The following is a 21,992-nucleotide window of genomic DNA, read 5'->3' as shown; positions in this document are numbered from 1 at the left end:
CTGGGAGTGTTTGCTGCACCCAACAGACTGGATTTACAGCTCCAGGACACTGTCACTGAGCGTGGAGATGTTTTCTGGATAACAAGCCACACCATTTGGGTGTTCAATGTCTTTTTGTGCTGGGCTCACCTTTCCACTGCAGTCAGGATTTGTTAATTTTTAGGCAGGACTCGTTTTTCCTCTTTCTGCCTTTCTACCAGAGAAAAGATAGCTGGAGTGAACTCTATCTGCTTCTGGACTGTGGCACTCTATACAGTGAAAACCCCTCTTGACTTCCCCAAATCCTCAGCATCGCCACCTGCGACAGAGGTGATGCCTGGACTCGGCGACCTGTGGGACCTGGTGGTGGGAAGGGCTGAGTGGTATCTTCACCACAGAGGGGAGAAGGACCCTTCCTAGCAACAACCCTGGGGATGGTGACAGGTACGTCCCGTGGGGCAAAAGATGAGAATTTCCACTCATTTTATTTATGAGATGATCAAGGTTCTCATTCAGTCCTAGAGAAGAGGGCTGAGCTCCTGTGCCAGCACCATCTGCTTCCCAGCATGACACTGTCAGGAGATATTTCAGTCCCACAGCCAGTGCTTGTCTTTTACTGCTGCATCTGAAGATCTAACTTACAGGAGCTATAACTGTGCTGAAAGGGGAAGGGACCTGTGAAAATCCCCCAACACAGGACAATCCAGTACAGCCCAGAGAAGCCATGCCTGCACGTTCTGGGGGAGCAGCAGGATGCTTCTGACTGGTTTCTTCACAGACACCCAGAAGCGAATCCCCAGAGTGCAGCTGACCTGCAGCTGGTGTTTTCTTTGATTTATGTCAGGGCCTATTTGCTTCCTCTGCTTAAAACAATTCAGTTTGTGTCAGCAGTAAATGGAACTGTGTACCATCCAGCGGCTGTTTGGCTGCTACCTGAAATGAGTTTCGCTCCAGTTCTTATCAAGCAGAAATCCTCTTAATCACCAAAACTGCCACAGCCTTGTTGGAGCTGCGATGGTGTGGTGATTATAACAGGGGAAGGCAGAACACAAGCCAGGGACACATCAAGAGTCTGGAAATTACTGGTGACTTTTTTTTTGCAGGTTCACAGCCACTTTGGACCCAGTGACATGTGTAAATGAGAGCTGGTTTTTGCCTGCAGAGACCAGTCCACCGCAGACGGGCATCGGCAAGGTTTAGCCGTGGCTGGAACACAGGGCTGAGCTGAATGGGGCGCCAGATGGCCTCCAGCGTTTTCACTGCTGCCTCTCTGGTGGCCCAAGAGTGAAACTCTGATGGCCACTAAGGCTTGCTTATGTTGAGCCTCTTGTTACTGATAAAGCAAACAGAACACATGGGAACTGGTTCAGGAAAAACCCAGAAGGGATGGAATCTGAACCCTTGCTGCAGCCCTTACACCCTGATGAGTCTCCTAGGGAAGGACTTAACTAATGAGGCTGTTGGCAGCGAGCAGGGATGCTGCATGAGGAGCTGGGAACATTTGCCCAAAGCCATTCTGAATTCATTAAAGAGGATGGTAAGAGCTGGGTTCCTCCACTCGGAGACCCAGCACGAGGCCACATAACCTGCTCGTCCCACCAAAAACTAATGATCACAGCTTGACTAGTGAGTATCAGACGCCCTCAACACGCTGCTTGCAAACAAGCGGCAGACCAAAAGCAATTTGAAGGAATTATTTGGGAAATAATTCTAAATAATGAATGAATAGAGAGAACTGCAAGCTGTTTACAGATAACTCGCCCAAAGAAAAGAGCTGAATTTGCCGAGTAGATGATTCACTATTGATTATTTCCCCAGCTCTAGCTGTAACCTTATTTAAAGCATTAATTAAGACAAGTCTTCATAGTTCAGCATATTCTAATCTGTTACAAGAGGAAGGGCTCTCAAGCTCAGCGCTGCCCTCCTGGAATGAAATCTGGAGATTCACACCCCACTCTTGGCTCTTGCCTGGATGGGGAGGAGGTGGGAGGACATAGAGCAGAGCGAAGCACCAGCCCGCCTGAAAGCAGAGGACATCCCAGACGGCCAATACAAACATTCAGCAGACAGTGGGTCAGGGCCAGTGACAGCCTGGGTTCAGCAGGGAAAGATTTGATCCTACCTGGCTGTTTGCCGGATTTCAAACGGGACAGCTGCCTCTGGGGATAAACCCTTTAAAGACAGCCAAGGCAATCCGGCTGTCCCTGTGGATGGCTGCCCTCGAATGACCCGTTGCCAAGTCTGACCCTCTAGCACACATAAATGTTTGCTCTAAAATATGCCCCAAAATGACCCTGTCTGTGCAAGTGCCCCTGGCGGTGCCCAGACATTTGGAAAGGTTTGCACTGCTCCCCCAGGTTTGAGCTCTGGCAGCCCCCAATATCATCTCCTGGAACCACCAAGGTGTCCAGAAGCACAAAACCCCTGGAGTCATCCTAAGGAGAAGGAACCTGCTTTTCCTTTCAGTTACATCACGGACAAAAGCACCTACCACTACATCTGCAAGACAATGGCACACACGTGTAAGTTCAAACACACAGGCAGCTGGTCTGCTCTTCAGCCAGGGTCTGGCACGTGCAGGTACTGATGGGACAATACCCAACAAGCCTCCAGCTAACGAAACACAGGATTGTACCTTCAGTAACGCACGGATATGAAAATGTAATAGAGCAATCCAATCCAGCACAGCAAGGCTTCCAACTCAAAACCCAGAGGAATACGGCTCAGGATGCTGGGGGGAAGGGGTAAGTTGTGGCTCTCCAGCTGTGCTCCCCAAGATGGATCTGTAGCATCCTTTGCTCTGCACAGCCACTGATCCCCTGCCCATGACCTCAGGACTGCTTGCACAGCACTTTGCAGGCAAGCATGTGCTTGTTTTCCCCACATCCTGAAGAAACGAGGATACAACAAACTGGCATCTAACTGAAGATAAAACGCTCCTTCTTTGAACCAGCTTATTGGCTCAGCAGTGCTCAAAGCATGTTCGCAGAGTTCTAGGTGGCTTGGAGTACAGACAGAGCAAGTTAGCATCTGCATTAAGCCTGTGCAGAATATGAATGGTTTTTGTTCTCATAACTTTGTCCCCAAAATAAATGTTCAAGGAGTGAAGTTTTAAGGAGCTGTGAAACCCAGGTCACCAATGACTCTACTCTTCTTACCCCATTTCCATGTCTACGGTGAACTAATACAAGGTCTTCCACGAGTTGTCCTCAGTTCACCTGGCTAAGGTTCACCAGCAGAGCCATCAGGCCCTTTCTGGCCACTCAGCACCATTTGGTGTGAGGCTCACTCAGCGTCACATCACAGTCAAGCCATGATCATCTGAATTTCCGACATAGCCTTAATTTTTCCTGATGTATTCACAAAGATTAAAAGCAAGATTCCAGTAAAAGCCCCTTTCTCCCCCAATTAGATGCAATCAGCCACAAGCTGTGTTTCATGGTGATGAGCTTCAAGGTAAAGTTAGACTTGACCACTAACCAAGGAAAGATAGCAGGAGATAAATTAAAAATTCAACCATAATACAGTATAATCAGTTGAATTTTAGCAGCATGTCTAGATTCTTGACAATTTCAGTGCTTCTACAGATTGTTTGGGAACGTAATGAAAATGATTTCATATCATCTTTGCAAAAAAGCCTTGTCAAGATTGCAAACATTTGAAATAACCATTTGAAAGACACATGGCACAACATCCAATTGCTCCTAATCCAGGTGTTCAAACTTCATCCTTCAAGGTGACCACATAGAAGCAGACACTACTACATTATTCACCGCTGCATTATTTTTCATACATACAAGTGTGAGATGGAGTGTATTTCTCTGTCCAGTATGTTCTTTAAAAGAATGCAACAAGAGGAAGAACAGAAAACCTCAACAGCTCACTTTGACTCTACTTGTATCTCCAGCTCTCCTGTCAGCCTCGTGACCTGCACTGGAGGTCACACACTGCCCTGGTCTCACCACCACCTTGTATGCCAGGTGGCCAACACAGTGCTGAGCCAGTCACAGGTGGTCACTCAGCTGTGACCCACACGCGTGTGCTCGCAAGCTGCTCTGCCAGCCCTCAGCCAGCCCCATGCAGAACCGGCATACCTTAGTTTTGTCTGAGCAGTGACCATGCCAGGCCAGCCCATCTCCTCCTGACCAGGTCCCGCATGGTTGCACAGCTCATCATAAAACAAACAAGCAAATGTTTTTCATGGATATCAACCAAAGCAGAATCCCTACCTGGTCTTGACTCCTTCCAAGGCTGATCTGTGGTAAGGGCTTGTCTGGTGGTTTATCCTTTGCTGAAAGACAAAAAAAAACAACAAAGGAACCCTTGTCAAACAGCAGTTTGATTAGAAAGGATGAGATGCTCCTATATGGGAAGGAAATACACATTTCCTGTTTACTTTTATTATGCTCCATTGCATGCAATATACACTTGAAAATTCACATAATTCTCTCCACCTGGTTTATTTAGTTTTTCCATTCATCAAACTCTCCTCTCTCACCATGAGAGTGTGTATTGGTAATTAGGACAGAGCAACAGATTAAGTTAAACTGAGCCAGACTCCTGTTGAAGCTGCTGCTTCCCCTGCCTCTCTCCAACCAATAGTCAATCCAAATCTTTTGGGCAATTCAAGGAAATTTACACTAATATGACTGTAATGCACTCCTTGAAAAGATGTATTAGAACTGGAAACTGTGTGAGGAAGGGTGACCAAGACGAGGAAAGACACAGAACAGCTTTTTCAAAAGGGGAGATGCAGAAAGCATCTGTGTGCCACAGACAAGCCTTGCAGTTGTGAGCTGTAGATGCTCTTTCTCTTGGCTGAATTCCCTTTAGTGTGTGAAATAAATGCCTTTGCTTCAGGAGCAAAGGCACCTGCAACCATGTCCTCTGTCACCATGAGGTTCCTATGTCTGAATTTGTTGCAGTGTAAAAACTGTGACTTTCATTACCAAGCCTCTGCATTTCCTGGCCAAACCTGGTTTTGTCTAATTGTCTTTATTTAAAGGAATGTCTCGGGAACCTCAACAATGAAACTTGCAAAAGCTTCATTGGGGTCTCCCTATGCTTCCCCCCAAAAAACCTACTATTACCATCAGATTTGATCCCATTATTCAGGATCAGTCCTGTGGGAAGAAGCCGTTGTGCATGTTCCATGCATGGGAACAGTCCAGGAAAAGCCACTCTGGCTTCTGAGTGAGGACCCTTTTCACCATCCCCTCAATGTGTTAGGAAATATATCAGTGGTTGGCACAACTGACACTGCTGCCAAGGGGAAATATCTAGGCCTGAAACTCTTTGTGAAACAAATACCTTGGCATGGGAGCAAGCTTTTTGCACCAGATGGACCCCCTGGTCACTCGGTAAATCCAGTTCTTAGGCTTTGCCACAAAGAGGCTTAAAATTAATTAGCAGGTTTTGGGTTTTTTTTTTTAAAGAGTTCTGTGCACCGTTGTGTGTGAGAAAGGATGATCATTAGGAGCTTTTCAGTACTTAGAGGCCAAGACAAGGATTTATAGTTTGCAAGAGAGTTCCTTTTAGACAGAGTGGGCAATTTCAATCTGTTAAAGGTAGATTCTTTGAAGAAAAATAACGTCCCCTGTTTTCCCAGCAAACCAGTCAATAATGGGAAGCTTCCTGCTTTTATAAAGTGGACCACCTTTACAAACAGTATCTGTCCCCTTTAGTCCGTATTTACAGAGATCTGCCACTCAGCAGCACTGGGGAAGGGGATAAAGGGGACAAAAACTGATGCATGGTGTGCCATGGAAGAGGACCTTCCAACGAGCACTCTGCAATCTTCAGCTGTTGAAAGCTGTCTCCTTTGCTGACCACTGACAGCAACTGAATGTGTTCTGCAATGGCACCCACCATAACTGCTCTAAAAATACCGGTGGATGGTAAGAAAACTACCTAGTTAAGAAAATCACTCAAAAATAATCTTCAAACATTTATTCTCATATTGGTTCATTGCTTGACCTTGGCAGAGTTGTTGCCAAAAAGACTAAAATGTAGAATAGTAAAATGGTTTCGGTAGGAAGGTACCTCAAAGCCCACCCGGTTTCACCCCCTGTCCTGGGCAGGGACACCTCCTGCTGGATCAGGGGCTCCAAGCCCCATCCAACCTGGCCTTGAACACCTCCAGGGATGGGGCAGCCACCACTGCTCTGGGCAACCTGGGCCAGGGCCACCCCACCCTCACAGCAAAACATTTCTTCCTAATATTTTATATAAATCTCCCCTCTTTCAGCTTAAACCACTCCCCCTAGTCTTATCACAGCAATCCCTGATAAACCTTGTGAAGCTTTTGGTGGGAGCAGGGAGGAGAGGTTGCCTCCCCTGGCAGTGTGGTTTCCAGGAACCACACTTTTTCCACCCAGCAATAACCCCATGTGAAGTATCTGCAGGTCCTTGAGAGCAGAGCTTACATTTTGAGACATTCACCCTCGCCCTAACCTTGTCAGGAGCCAACTAGAGCCAAAAACAATTGGAAAAATAAAACATTAATTTACTAATAACTTTGAAAAATGCAGATAAAGCACTGGGAGGATACACCCACAATTTAAATTTAAATAATTTCAAGTTTTTCACCTACTCCGGCGGATGAGAGAAAGACCCTCATTGTTGGAAGTGGAGTGCTGCGATACCATTCTTTTTTATTTACGGTCTGTGCTGCCTCCCCAGGAACATTCAGTGTCCACCAGCACATGGAAGAGGAGGAGATGCATTATAAAGTATGAATAAGCAGTACAATGTGGGGCGTGTTGGCACTTCTTGGTCTTCCTTTTTACCAAGGTTTTACGCGGGAAGGCTGGTGCTGCCAGGCTGCTTCATCACACTGACAACACCTTTATTCCAGAAATAAAAGTACAACTTTCTGCTGCTTTGGCAATGCTATCCCTGGCTTCTTTAGTCTTTAATAACTCCTGCAAGTATTCATTGGTTTACATACAGGATTCTGGGGACTAAACCTGAAAAAATTAAAGAAGTTTTGCTTTGCCATAAATCCACTTGCTGCTGGCTACTTAAAATAAGCAAAATCCATAATTTTCCTATAAAATTTTCTACACTGCACTTTTCCCCCAGCTTTTCCACTCGATGCTTCTAGGGAAATTTCCTTTGGAAAGGAGCTTTTATCATTGTTTCGCTGGTGGTGTTTGACATCAGATTTGAGAGGTGTCGAGCAGCACCACGCTTAAAGATCTGTCAGTCTGCCCACTCAGCCATGTTCTTTCCTGTCTAGCTGCTTGAACAGTACCAAAGATGAGAAATTTAAGGTGAGACAGACAAGTTTGGAAGTAGAAATGCTATTTCAAGGACTCAAAGGGCCAGAAACACAGAAAATTCTAAGCCAAAAGAACACATTTTGTAAAGGAGAAGTCATCCAAGGTTGGCAAACTGGACTGCAAACATCCTCCTGCTATCTTAGCTTTGGATGTCACCTCCTCTGAGATGACAGAGAAATTTAAATCTTATCCTTTAAATCACTAGAAATCATGTTTTTACAGGACCTGAGATCGCACAGGTATTTGGAAAGAGAATTTCATATGACAAACTGGGTTCCCAGGACAGAAATGTTTTCCCTCATCTACTGCCAAGCCTCTAGGAGAAAATTTGGGGAGTGCCTACAGCAACGTGCATCGTCAGTATTAATCCACTGACCCAGTTCTCATTCTCAATTTTCTGTTCTATCCTAAGAAAGTTGGATTTCATGTGCAATAATCTGAGGACAGCGGAGGTGAGGGTATTTGCTGCAAGAAAAGCCTAAGGAAGATAATATTACCAGCCTAGACTACATACAACTATAACTGTTCAAGTATTAAATCCATTTTTCACCATCAAGAGTGTTATCCAACAGCATAAGAAATACAAGCAGAAGAAAATATTCTCAAGTGAAGGAATTGATGGTCAAAGCCTGAAAATTTGGTAAAATGCTTTTCCACTTTACATCCTACAAGCTGTCAGCACAAGGATGGAAAACCGCAGATCAGTAATTGCAAAGGACACTTCTTTCTTATACTGTCTCTGTCTGTAAGGCAAGAGGATTGCAAGTTAATTAATTATCTCCAACATCAGTTTACTTGAAGATCTCTTTTTTTCCAGCAGCGCATCAAAGGAGACTGATAGAAGCCTTGATTAGAGGGATAATGAAGGAAATCTCTAATAGATTATATCATTTCTTGCTCGTCTGCAGCCGTTCTCCAACTGGCTGCTTTTGCAGGGCTGGGATTCACGTCTGGAAAATATCACAAGCATGTAAATCCACCTCAAATGCAAAACTTATGGAAAAATTCGAGTAATTGCAGGTTTACCATATTTTTGTCAAAGGTCTGGAAAAAAGAGATCAGACCATCTGACTAGCTATAGAGCAGAGATTTTCCATGTGTCCTGTTAGAGTCTCTGACTCTGTGGAGATAATCCATATTTTGAAGTCACATCAGACATGGATAGAGAAAATTTGTTAGATAATACAGAGAAGGATCAGAGCAGAGGCAGGAGGAAAGCATATGCTGATGTGGGAGTAAGACAGGCAGTTTGATGTCTGCCTTGTTATCTGTCCTAGGAAACCTTTTACTAACAATGACCACTAGCAGGGGCCATAGATGAGGTGCTTTATCTGATTTTTTTTTCTCTCTAATCTAGCCTGCTTTCACCTGCAACACAGCATCTCACCCAGTTCTTACTTCAAACTAACAGGAGCACTCGGACCGCAAAATTGGTTCCCACTGCAGGGGAGGAGACTTTGGTACTGCAGAGTCCCAGCTCTCCATCCCTGCCACACCAGTGCTCCATAGTTCATCTCTGTGTTTGAAATCACTTAGGGATTTTCATGCCACTTCCCTCTTACCCAGACTGTGCACGTGCTGCCAAATCTAATAGTGAGGAGAAATGAAGTGTCAGGTTCTGATACACCAATGCATTGAGTTGATTCCTATCTTACACAGATAAACCCCAAGTCATTCCCAAGAAGTCTCAGTGGCACATTTAAGCAATCTGTCTCTAAGATGAGACCGAAGATTCTCCATGGTGGTGTCTGGTGCTTAATAAACCATTGGTGGTATTAGATGTGCCAATCCTTGAGATGCTCAGGCAACCCAGCACCAACATCTGAACTGAGAGTTTGAAAAAATCACTATGCCAACAAAGGAATTGTTAGCATAACAAAGGAATTGTTAATCGCTTTGTTAATAAAAGGTCTTAGAAAAGAAACACAGAGCAACACCACCATCATCACATCGGCTATTGCAGCCATCCATGCACCTCCATCACCCAGCTCTCATCCAGGAGAATGGGTGGCACGAAGAGATGCTCCAGGCCTTTCCCTGGGTCTCTCCTGTCCCGAAGAGCCACCAAAGGCAAAAGTAAACGATTCCATGCAAAGAAGCAGAAGTAAAGTAAGAGGAAGAGCAGAAGGTGTTTTATGGGGTTAAACGTCCCAGTCTGAAGTAAAGCTATTTCCTTCAGTATCCTGCCATTTCCTTGTGGAGGCTTATCATCTCCAGCTGGGACAACATAAAGGCCCATTTAATCGAGATCCATTTAACACTGAATCACGCTAACAAGATTACTTAGCCAGGGCTAATTCTGCATTTGCTGAGGTGCAGTATCCAGGGTGAGTAATCTCTGTGTGCTGGTGGCAGGTTCAGAGACAGGTTAGCCACTGGCTTAGCATCACAGACAAAACATGGAAAGTACATGGAAGACCACGACAACGAAATTGCAGCCAGTTTAGCCTATCGGCCTATTTCCTTTCCCCTACTCAGTGTTATTTGAGATCAGTGCAGAGAGGGCTTCCTCATTACCCCACAGGATCCTAAAAGGGGAATTATTTCCTTTGTCCTCACAAGCAGCTGAGCAGGCAATACAGCAAAATCCTCTTCAGTCATTATCTGTTAAGTGCATGGCATCCTTTTGTGAGTTAAATGACACAGTATTTCTTGCATGGGACTGAATTCAAAAGGTTTTGCCTTCCATCAGGAGATAACTCAAGATTTGAGTGCTAATTGAATACATTTATATGCACACAAGTGATAGGCATTCATACAATTTCTTAAAGTAGATTCTCACCATTCAGTCATTTAAAAATATAGCACTAAGGGCTCTATTATTTATGATTATTAAATCACAAATCTGAGTAGCAAAATACTTCACTCAGGGAAAGTGCAAAGAGGCTGTTTCAGATGAAAATCTCCTTTTTCAGACCTCGCGGAACACCACATCATCGCAGGAGGATGCTGATAACTAATACTGTTTTATAGCTAAGGCCCTCAAAGTGACTTACTCAGGTTAATGGATTAATTCACCCCTTCAAATGTCCCCAAATCCTCCAAGTAGTCAGGCATAAGGCTGAGGTGTTCTGGCGAAATACTCACTTTTTCATAGGTGTTTTCTAGCTCATCATGCTGTCAGCATAAGATTTGGGATGTCCTCAGACATTGCTTTCCTTGGTTTGTGAAGACAGGATTTGTTGTCACTTTAGGAGGGATTCATCTCATCTGCTGTCAGAGGTCCACAAGGCAAGTGTCTATACCTGATTTAGTCTATCAAATGAATAAGTGGAGAGAAATTGGAGTGATTTGTCTGACTTGTTTTAGGCAACTACCTCAAGATGAGAGCAATTGCCTGCTGGAGGTGTCCATTTCTCTCCATTGATGGTAAATGAGGTCTAAGTGCTCAGTGCAGATGCCGAGACCCAGGCATCATCTTACAAGTCAAGTGAGATGGATCCTATCCAGCGTAATTGCAGCCTTTCAAAAGGATATTCACCCTTCCCAACCCACCGGGGAGTTTATTGTAATCATCTGAGCAATTCCCCAAGGTTTTGTTTCTGTCCTTTTGGTCCTTCTCCCCATTTGGGCAGACAATCCTTCAGGTATGGCAACTGGGCTGTTAAAGGAAAGAGAGGGGTGATGAGAGTGCTCTGGGCTTTTCCTTTCACAGAACAGAGCAGATCTCATGGTTTTATTTTGCAGCCCAGCACAGAGCCTGTTATGGTGCTCCAAGGGCTCACCTCAGCGGAGAGGCAGCTCAAGGGTGGGTCAAACCCATCTCCGTAGGCCGTCTGCAAGTTTTTCTGGGGTGGACAAATGCTCCCTTCCTCCAAATGAAAAACACAAGCTATGCCAGGTCAAAAGGACATGACCAGAGACAAGAAGGTGACCTTCCAACACTTATTGTTTCATGATTCCTTTCATGATTTCATGAAAGGAAAAGGTCTCCAGGACAATATCTTCACGTTTGGTATGGAGATCCTCATACTCAGAGTGCTAGAGAGGACACACTTTGCTCTTGGTAACACCCAGCCCTTCAGCACTGCTGGGCAGGGAGCTTGGAGAAGCTTTAGGCTAAATAAACAAACACAACAACCCCACCACCACCTATGGTGCTGGGTGCCTATAAGGTATGGCAGCAGCTGGGCAAAAACCTTCAGTATCATAATTTATATTCAGACTTCTAAGCCCACTTGAATCTAGCTCACATCCCATTCTCAAAGATTGACTTAGACACTTAGGAAACTAAACACCACTTAGACACGGGCTTTCAGGCCCCAATATGCAAAAGCATGCAAGTGTGTAATGCAACCTCAAGCGCCTAATATACACCAATTCTAGGACGAGATTAAGAGCTTACATCAGAGCCCGAACGAAGCCTCGTGCAATGCTGGCCAAGTGCAGAGGTCACTTTTGAAAGTGGAATTTCTGTTGAGATTTTTAACATTTTTTATTGCAGTCCAGAGCTCAGACCAGACATACCCACCTTGTTCTCCCTCCCACTGAATTTGGATATTTAATCTGTGCCCATGGTATCTGCACACTGGGAAGGCAGTTGCTGGTTGTATTTAAACAAGGAATTAATATATTTGATATCCACCACCTCGGTGCCAGGTTACCTAGAAAATTACCAACAGATTTTGAGTTTCATAGGTGAAACAGGCAGGCATGCATGAGAAAAATGACTGCATAAGGCTTGTTTCCTTGAGGAACAAAGCAATCATCCACTCAGTCAAAACAGTCAGAAAACTTTCAGCTTCCCTCATGACTTCATCTTCACTATCTGAAAGCAGGAAAGTCTTTACGTGTAAAAGGGGAATTAAAATTGAACTTAAAAATATGATTAAGTCGCACTGAAAATTCAAGAGATCCCCTTCAGCAAGCGCTCAGGCTATCTCCAGCTATATAATACCAAAATGCATCCCACTCATATTCCTTTAAACAGCAGACAACCAATCAAGATGTTTGACTGCACATTGACAACCTTGTGCCTTGGACACTATGGGAAGAGCTAAGAGTCTTTAATTTAATTCTCACTCAGACAATGATGGAGTATGGTCTCAGGCAATCACCCTCTTGCATCACCTTCTCACCATCTTCCCTTTCGGATTATGGAGCACTAAATCTCAGAGGTAAGAGCCAGCTAACTCCCCACCGCTGCAGCTCAGCTCTTTGTGATCTGGTGGGACACATGATGGAACTGCCGTAGGGATGCAAGGTACAGTGTAGACAGTGTACATAGACTTATCACATTTGGGGCCATACAGAGTCTTCGAGACAGAGCAATGCAAGAGGCGATGCACCACACGCATGTTGGCATGTGCAACTTGTACACGGTGAGGACCTCAGCTCTTTAATCTTTGCCATGGTGACAGACATGGGCAGCACACAACCTCTTGTCCACACTAACAGGGCAACACATTGCAATGAATGAGCTTTCATGCATTTTTCAATTTTAACATCCTTTTAAAAACCCAGACACATCTCCAGTAAAGGCACAGACTTGCACGCAGCAAGTTTAAGCCCAAAGGTTTCTTTCCTCATTTGCCTTTCCTGAACCTCTCAAAAATAATCCACCAGTAGCAGTTTGAAAACTGCTCCATTACTTGTCATCTTGTTTTGATATAATGCCATCATCTCTAATTGGTGGGGCACAAGGGCTTGAAAGACATCAAGCCGTGCCTGCACGTGTGCTGAACATTTACGGCACTGTGATAACCATCCCTCTGCCATCTCCCTGCCCCCTGGCTGGGCGGCAACGTCTGACCATGCTCGCAGCAGTGGCATAGGCAAAGCATCTCACTCCAAGAAATAGGACCAAGTAGACTCCATGAGAATCCATATTAATTTAGTTTCAATTACTAACTAATTTCCTCCAGCACAGCCAGCAATTTCAAGGCCTATGGAAACTATAAGGAAACAATAGTACGCCATTTCCCAGCAAAAGAAGCATAAACAAAGAGAGAAAATACAGAGCTTCTACAGGGAGGGGTATGTTTTAATGCCCCAAATGCAACAATATGAGAGATTTTCCTCAAGCTAAGCAGAAAGTGTCCTCTTTTACATTCCAGATAAAAATTTCATTTTTAAGGCTGTCCAATTTTACCAAGTTATAGAGAAGACCTAATAGGTCTTTATAGTAGAAACTAGTAGTACCTAAAATATGCTGAGGCTAACACCTCTCCGTAATAAGCTGGTGCTGTAGGTTGCTCGCTGGCTCAAGTGCTGCTGAAACTGTACTTAGCAGCTGACAGATTGCAGCGAGAACTGGGGGAGCATGAAGGCTTGTTAGCGGGGAGGCTTTCGCAGCTGAGGCTCAGACATGCACTGATTGGCAATTCACATCACGGACTTTGTCCCAGTGGAGTCTCCATATGTTTCTTCTCCTGGAGGAGCGATGAATGTCAATTCACCCCTTGGGGTGTGTCAGGCAAAAATCCTCCCGAGGGTGAAACGAGAGCTGACAGCAACCGGCCACAGGTGCCCGGACCAACCTCCATGCTTTTTGCTAAGAGTCAGGAAAAATGAGGCTGTGTTTGTGGCATTTCCACGCACAGTTCTGGTGGAACATTCCCCTCTCAGAATTAGCTATACGGAAACATAAATAAGGGTAATACACACTTACATATCGTAAAACAGGAAAATGAATGTTTATGGTGGTAACTCATTGGCACACCTGGGATTTCCCAGAAGTTCATGGCAGTACCCTGAAAACACAGCCCGTGACAGTGAATCAATAGCTCCATTCTGTTATACAATATTCTGTGCTCTATGCCATGCTGCATGTCCAAACCCGTCATAACATATTTGCCTTCACTGTGTCCAGGTCTCATACCAATCACTTCTTCACAGCATTCTGCCAGCGGCTCATGATGGGCTTTCCAGACCCTAATTAAGCTTTGAGACACTTCTGTGAAGTTGACTAATATAATTAAGTGAATCTTCCAGATGAATAAGCTGAAGAGAGGTGAGATCAAACAGCAGAATGATGGAGGAACAGTTACCCGGTGGCAAAGTAGGTTGTAGGGCTCAGAGACCCCATCCCTGATGTGTTACAGAAATCACTGCCTTTACCTTCCCATATCTATAGCTCACTATGCCATCATTTTCTCCTGGAAAGGGTAACTTGGACCATTGTCTCAACAAGAAAAAGCACCTTCTTTTGTCAAGAAGGCATCAAGGTAGAGCTGCTGTCTCTAGCACTGCCACACAGGGATGTTTCTTGCAGTATCAAGAATGGTTGTATATGTGTATGCAGCAATCTGTTTTACTGTAATTGAGATGAGGGGAAGCTGTAGTCCAGTGGCTTCTTTCAAATAAACTTTCTGAAATTACGGTCATTGCATAGATTATACTAAAGTCTTTCTCAGATTGTCTGGGCATCTCCTAAAAACAATGTCACGAGATTGCTATAATTTCTTTCATTTCCAAGTAAACTGGAAGAATGATTCAAAAGAAAAGCCTGGGTTTTGTTATGACCTGAAGCATGACTTGTCTGCTAAGTTTAGAAGGGTTATTATAGACTTGAAAATGAATGTGCACCAAAATCCTTCCATGTCTGTGGCCTTAATTAACTAGACCATTCGCTTGGATCTGTTCCCTCAAAGTTAATGTTTAGAATGAAGTACTAGGGTGCAAGAGGAATAAAATGGAAAATTGCCCAGTTTGGAGTCAAGTTGGACCTGTGATACCTCACTTTCCTACTGGCACTCTCCTTCAAAAGAGCCCTTCCCAGGAAGCTTCACACGTTCTCAATGCTCAAAGAGCTCTTACAAAAGGCTTTTTTTCCCTGTACCTGTATTCAAACAAGACTATACTGCTATATCCCACTCATTGTAGGCACCCATTGCCTAGGAAGCTCAGCCTTAGAGGTCTAAGTCCCAACATCATCTTACATTCCAAACTTCAGTAGCAGAAGCACTTGAGAAGAAATCACTCATGGAACACTTGTCGATAAGCTTTTGGTGTCCACAGGGATGTTGCTTGACTTTGTGCTCACTCTCCTAACACAAGCATTAGAACTGTCAGGGAGCAGCCACGAGGCCGCTTGTTCCGGCTGTTCGCACCACTGACTTCTCCTCTTCCCACCTGGGATCTGGTGACAGCTTCACCTGGTGCTCCTCCTAAGGCTGCCAGAGAGGACAAAACCACAGAACTCCCTGAGACTTCATGTGACACCATTTCTCTTTAAAACTGTTGTTTCCCAGTGCTGGGACTGTATGGAAAACCGTAAAGTGACAGAAGCTCCTGGGACCTAGGTCATGCCATTTTTTTTTTTTGTTGTGCCTCATCTGTTTCTTTATACTTCTTTGTGTCCCAAGTGACTCTGACATAGAAATTCCTCCTTTCTGTTTTTCTGCTGTACAAGATGTCAGCAGGTAACAATCCATGCTTCATTGGTGCTGTTCCATAATTGAAAGAGCCAGCAATAAATCAGGCTTGGAGTCTGCAAACCCCATCAATAAGTACTCTATTACTTGGGCATAATTTTCCACCACCCCCTGGATGACACTTAACAGGCAGTAGGGGTACACTGCTGAACCCACACTTCACTGCAAACTGTTTAAGATAATGTCTGCTAAACAACAGTCTATTGTCACAAATTAGTTTCTCAGACAACCAACGTCTAGCAAAAATGTACTTAATATGCAAAGCTGTCTGTTTAGATCTATCTGTCTTCCAGTAAATCTACATCAGGGAAAAGAGAACTGCAGTCCAAAATAACAGCACAAGTTTCCTTCCAAGTCAACATACACAGATCTACACTTTTCTCTAGGAACAAATTTTTCCTGTGTCACCAAGAGTTTATTTTTTTGCTTGATTTCTCCAGTGTTTTAAGCGTGTAACAGAGACCTCAACAGCTTCTGCAGCATTACTGATTGCACGAGGGCAGTGTGAAACTTGCCTGGCCTCTCGTTTTATGTTTAGTTCTCTGAGCTTTCCTGTAGTGTGTTAAGAATCAGCTTCCTCATCCTTTTCAACAAAATCCTATCAGCTCCCAAGAGTTTCCCCTTTAAATAAATATCAGGGGCTTGAGTTTTAATTACTTTCTGCAGAATCCTCTTATCAGCAGTAGCTTTGACAGGCATAGGCTACACCTTATCTGGAAACACAACTGAGATCTCTAACTCCTTCCACGTCTTTAGCGCTTGAAGCTTGTCTCATACCTATTACACATTGTGCCCAGAAGCACTGCCAGAGTCTGGGCTCTGATACCTGGATAGGCAGCTCTTTCCCTCCACAGCTTATCATACCAGAGGATCCTTACAGCCTTCCCTTGTTGCTGGCACAAATAAACTGCTGATGATTCGGTCCTGCTGGCTATCTCTCTGCACAGCAGGTATCTCCTAAATGTGTCACTTGTTACACAGAACCCTATTTTCCTTCAGGTTTAGTCCATCAGCCCTGGGGCTCTGCAAACCTCCCTGAAGTCCACTGCTTTTGTTATCTAGAGCAAGCAGTCACCTGTGCAGGTGGTATCGCTCCTTGCATCATCAAAGGTCTGTTGCAGGCATCCAGTAATAGTGCACAGGTGCATAAAAGAAGAGCAGCAGCTGGAGGTAGCAGTTCTGATGTTCAGTGTACCAATGCCTATTCTGTGTTTTTAAGAGTAAATGCAAAAAACCAGTTTAAATTACCACAAAAAAATCATTGTTTAAACTTCGCATAAAGGCAATTTTGAGTTTTGGATGTAAGTTCAGATACTTTAACATGTTATCTCAACTGGATCGACCATCCACCAGTCTAAGATCTGCCTCAAAATCCTAGAAGGAGCATATTTCACTCCACATCTTCCGAAATCACAATCTGCTGCTCTGCAAGCATGCTGACCATCCAACTTCTTGAAGAACCTCATTACCGATTTGTTTGAATGCCTCCAAATTTTCATCCTTGTAACCCCCGGTGTGACATGTTTCACCTCACAGTTAGAATTCTGTTTGGGTCTTCCACTTCCCACACTGCTTCCTAGTCCCCCTCACCTGCACAGCTGGTGTCCAATCTGACCTTTCAGCACCCAGAAATCCCTGGAGATAAAAGCTGTAACCCAAAGCACCTATATTTCTGAGTAGCTATTTCCGAAGGCTCAAGGAAGTGGTTCCTGACCATGCCAATGCTCTGGAGCGCATCCACCTACTGCCTTTTGGCCATATCGGTAGTCCTGGGTGGTTTCAGTTCACCTTTGCACCAGAAACAAGCTGGCCAAACTTCACACCATGGAGAACAAAAGCAGGCAACAGACCAGCTTCAGAGCAAAAGTAGACATAAAACCCCATTAAACCTCATGGTTGAACACATAAAAAGAGTGAAGGGAGGACCTCCCAGAGCCCTGTGCTTGAATCCAATAACCATCCATAACTACCCCCAAGGATGGTTTCTAAAGAGGGGAGAGCAATAAACAGCACTTCCCCTCTTCATTACACAACTCCAGCAATAACTATGATGAATGGCAACGAACAACTGGGTTTCATTGCCAGATTTCCAGGCTGTGGTCTCCGACAAGAGAAGCATAATAAAGACAGATGGCAGTGGATTAACTCTTCTTGCAATGCGGCCAGTGCTGGTTGCTCGACCGTGCTCGTCCCAGCTCAAACACAGGCAATCTCACAACAGCCCCATTCCTGGTGGGCAGCAAGAAAATGCTCCTTGCTTCTGTTAGGTATGATCCGTATCAGGCATAATGCAAGTTTTATTCAGACCAGAGAGCAGATCTGATCAATATATGCTAATTCTGGTGGTGTGTTTTTACATTTATACATGGCTGTTAAATACGCAGAAAACACTGAAGAAGTCTAAGGGGATTTTCCACAGAATATTTCTGCTCTTTTTGAACTGATGGTATTAATTGCTTAACTTCTCTTTAATTTGGAAAACTCCAAAAGGAAAAATAGAAACACTCTGAAATTGTTGCTGCTTTCATGCAAAATATACTGCTTTTTAGAAGTTGCTACATTTCTCTCTACAGTTTTGTCCATTTAACATAAATGATAAAGTTCATTTTGCATTTGGTTTTGGTAGGCTTAATGTAGTGCTAATAGGTGCGTATGGGATATGATTTTAACGTTACCAGGAAGTTTTAGGTCAGTTCAAACAACAGAGAAGGGCTTGGAAGGCTGGGAGGGAGGAGAGCTTGGCTTGTGCCAACAGCACTGGTGGTGCTTTGCTGTGTGCAAATGTATGACATTCACTCTAAGCTTCACCATTAAACAGGTGCATGTGCTGCCAAAATTAGCAGGGGAGGGGCCTTGCCACAACTAATTAATAGAGTTTGTAAAGCGTTTGGAGACCTTGAGATGGAAGGTGCTAAACAAAGTGAAAATTATCATTATTTCTGCCTAAGTGAAACTGCCAAGCCATGCTACTTCAATCATTCATTGCAAATTCAGGTCTTTCTTCTGTTTACAAGTCCACTGTAACTAAGCTTAATCTCTGCAGATGTATTTGCTATTCAGGAGCATTTGCTGGTTTGAATAATTTTCAAATGGAGTTTTTGGAAAACATGTTTGATTCTCCTATTCATTATCTGTTACTCCGGATGTGTGATGGGCTACACAAGGCAGCATGCTGCCGTTTCCGCTCTCTGCCTGAATGGCAGAAAGTTTATTAGATGGGAGAATAATGAATAATCAATAATGAATACTCTTGTTTTCACGTGAAAGCAGATGAGCATGTGGAAAGTGGTGCCTCTCCTCACTTTCTCGCTAACAGATTCACATTCATAATAATATTCTTCCACAGACAAAATTAAGCAGTGTCTTGATTCAGCCAAATACTTGGCCATTCACAAAATCTGGCTTTACTGTCTTACCAGAACTACCTACATGCATGCCTGAAATAGAGGTAGCTACTCTGGGGCTGACCTGTTGTTTTTACAACAAGACAACAAAAAAATGAATGCCCTCATTTAACAATGCCTGTTACCCAGCCACATAGCACTTTGGGGTTTTTGGTCTCTCCTGGGCATCAATAGTTCCTTTCTTCAGTACAGGATAACTTCTGCTCTTTGGGAGCTTTTCTATAATACCTCATCTTGTCAAATCTGTTGGGTCTACAGGACAACTGCAAACCCATGTGTCACATCTCTGCTGTGGTGCAGATATCAAACACCCTGCGGCGAGTCACACTGAAATCCCATTGCACCAACCACCCCAAAACCACATTCCCCCTGAAGCCTTCCTCTCTGCTGAAAGACAGAAAGCTCAAACTTGCACAGAACCTTTTCCTTCTTTCTGTTTTTGCTGACCACATGACTCCCGGTTACATGGAATTATTTTGGTATGCTGGTGTTAACGATGTGTCCAGTTCACTTAGCCTGTTCATCAGTATTGCTGGTCATTTGCTGTTGCTTTGTTTTTTCCCTCCCAAAAGGTCACTACATCACCAGCAAAACCAAGTGTGATTCATCCATTATTTATCAAGCTGGGTTTACTGCTCACCTGTCCCTCATTTCAAGGCCATGCTACATCCTACGTCTCAAACCTACATGCACCTTCAAGCCCACACTTGTGGCGTGAAGCACCCACTGGCCTAAAGCATTTATTAAATGGAAATCATGAATTGTAAAGATGAAGCTTGTTGTGCTGCAGACAAGGATTTTGTATCACTGCAAATATCCTGCGTTTCTCAACCTCAGGTTCCTGGTCCCACTCCTGCTTTGCCTCCTATTGCATGAAAATCTATTTCTAAGTAAACCTATGCAATGAAAGACCTGCCTTCTATTATTTGGCCTGAGATGCGATCTGATTTAACCCTTCCTCGGTGAAGACTGCCTGCATCTGCTATTTCCTTAGCCTAAGAGGTTGCTGAGTGCTCACCAGGGCTTCCTGCATGCAGTGCGATTGCATTATTGACGTCTTCCTCTGGAGCAATATCACACTATAGTGTCCCCAGGGCAAACACAAAGATATTGTGAAATGCCTCGTGCAAGATCAGGGATGTTCATTATACCTCTGTTTGACAGCACCAGCCCCTTCCCAACACAAGTGCCCTCTGAGCCAGTCCAGCCCCTGTCGGGAGGTATCCGCAGCCTCACAGGCTCTCCAAGACATTGGGGTGCACGTCATGCATAACGTTACCAAAGCTCCACCTCCCTCTAGGGAGTCTTTTAAATCTCAGCCCCTGAGAAGTGCAATAACCTTCAAAAAATACCTACCACATGAGACTTATTATTAAAGGGAAATTCTAACCTACAAATAAAGGCAATAAAGAGGTAGACCTCTGCCTTCCAATTGCATCTAACACAGCCTCAGAATAAGCAGAAACATCCTGATTAGCTGTGGAAGGGGTAAAGGCAATATCAGAGGTTCCCATTGCAGGTAAGAACCACGGTTATACTGCAGAAAAGCTAGTGAGCATCACCAAGATCACCCTGGGGCAGCACGGCTCTCCTCTAACCTACCCCCAGGGTTCAGCTGATGATATTTATCGTATCCATTGCTCACACTGAAAGCCAAGCCAGAAAAGTGACCACCAACTGTGCTCCACCAGGGGGGAAGCAGGGAGGAGAGCAAAGCAGTAGCCACTTTCTGCTGCCTGCTATAGGTCCTGGTTACCAGATTGGAAAAGATCACCAATTACCCTCTTCCCAACCACCACTGCTCCTGCCAACGAAAGATTAGAAGCATATTTATTTCTCTTAAGTGAGATCTTTTTGTGACACGTAAGGACCCTTGCATACATGACAATTACTTGTAAAAAATGTCTCTCTGTCTACAGCACATCTGTAAATGGATTTAAGCCCATATAAAGGATGTAAATATGGCCATAACTGCTCCAGTGCAGCTCCCTGTAAGCTCTCAATGGTGCTTTTTGCCGCATATATAAAAGACAACACAGAACAAAAAGGCCTGTCAGCAAAGAAAGGTAGGCTTGCCTTGCCTCACCTAACTAGGGAAACTTAATTTTATTTATTTTTATTGACAATTTCAACAACTATTTCTCAATCATAAAAGTAAAAAGCACAGGCTCAGCTAGTCAGCCCATCATTTCTATTTAGCTTTTTATTTGTGCGAGGAACTCTTTGGAGATGCAATATCTTGTTTGCAGAGACACCCTAGTGGTAACATGACATTACTCAAACCACCAAATGAGGCTTGTGCAGAAAAATGCAGCCTTCTCTTCCGGCACCACCAGCATTTATGAATCTCACCGTGCAACTTGGGGCTGCTCTGTTGCCCCCGTCACCCCAGCATCCCCCATTACTGCTGACTCCTGGCTTTGATATTTAGGACGGATGAGCAAAGCTTCATTTAAAAACAAATGCTGACACTGTCTAGCGGGTAATTACTGACCATTGCATCTTATTATTACTATTTTTACTATTTATTTTTTGACAGATGCCCCCGGGGTTCTGCCGTGCTGACATTCATCACAAACAGCACTCTAAGGCACTCTAAGGATTTATCCGTGCCTGAATTACAGACACATCACTCATCTTTCCCTGGTGCAGGGGTTTGCAAGGGCCTGGTTTACACCAGAAGTCAAGAATCAAGGGACGCTTGGAGGACAGAGAAGAACCCACTGGGATTTTTCAGCTGAGCAGTCTGACTCCCTGGTCCCCATGGAGTCAGTGGGAGCCAGGCACCTAGCGAGGAAAGCCACTGGATGACTCTGGCTTTGGGCACTCCAGTCCTTCTGCGAGGCTGGTGACGTGCTTGGGGCTCAGCCGTAATCGCACTGCGTACGGCCGGGAGCCTGGGGGGGGCCTCAGCCTATGCACAAAGCTCAGAGCAAAGACAACCCTTGTCC

The 21,992-nt window shown here is 44.4% G+C and overlaps 1 protein-coding gene across 1 annotated transcript in view; it reads right to left on the bottom strand.

Annotated features, from left to right (window-relative positions):
- LOC128854036 (uncharacterized) overlaps positions 1-21,992 on the bottom strand; it is a 282,274-nt gene that overhangs the window by 148,760 nt on the left and 111,522 nt on the right. The window contains exon 5 of the mRNA XM_054083674.1: positions 4,209-4,270. Coding sequence (XP_053939649.1) covers positions 4,209-4,270 — 62 coding nt within the window. The remainder of the gene's footprint in view (positions 1-4,208; positions 4,271-21,992) is intronic.

Source organism: Cuculus canorus, chromosome 18 (genome assembly GCF_017976375.1).
Source record: "Cuculus canorus isolate bCucCan1 chromosome 18, bCucCan1.pri, whole genome shotgun sequence".
NCBI classification, from domain to species: domain Eukaryota; kingdom Metazoa; phylum Chordata; class Aves; order Cuculiformes; family Cuculidae; genus Cuculus; species Cuculus canorus.
This window is presented reverse-complemented; position numbering and strand designations above follow the sequence as displayed.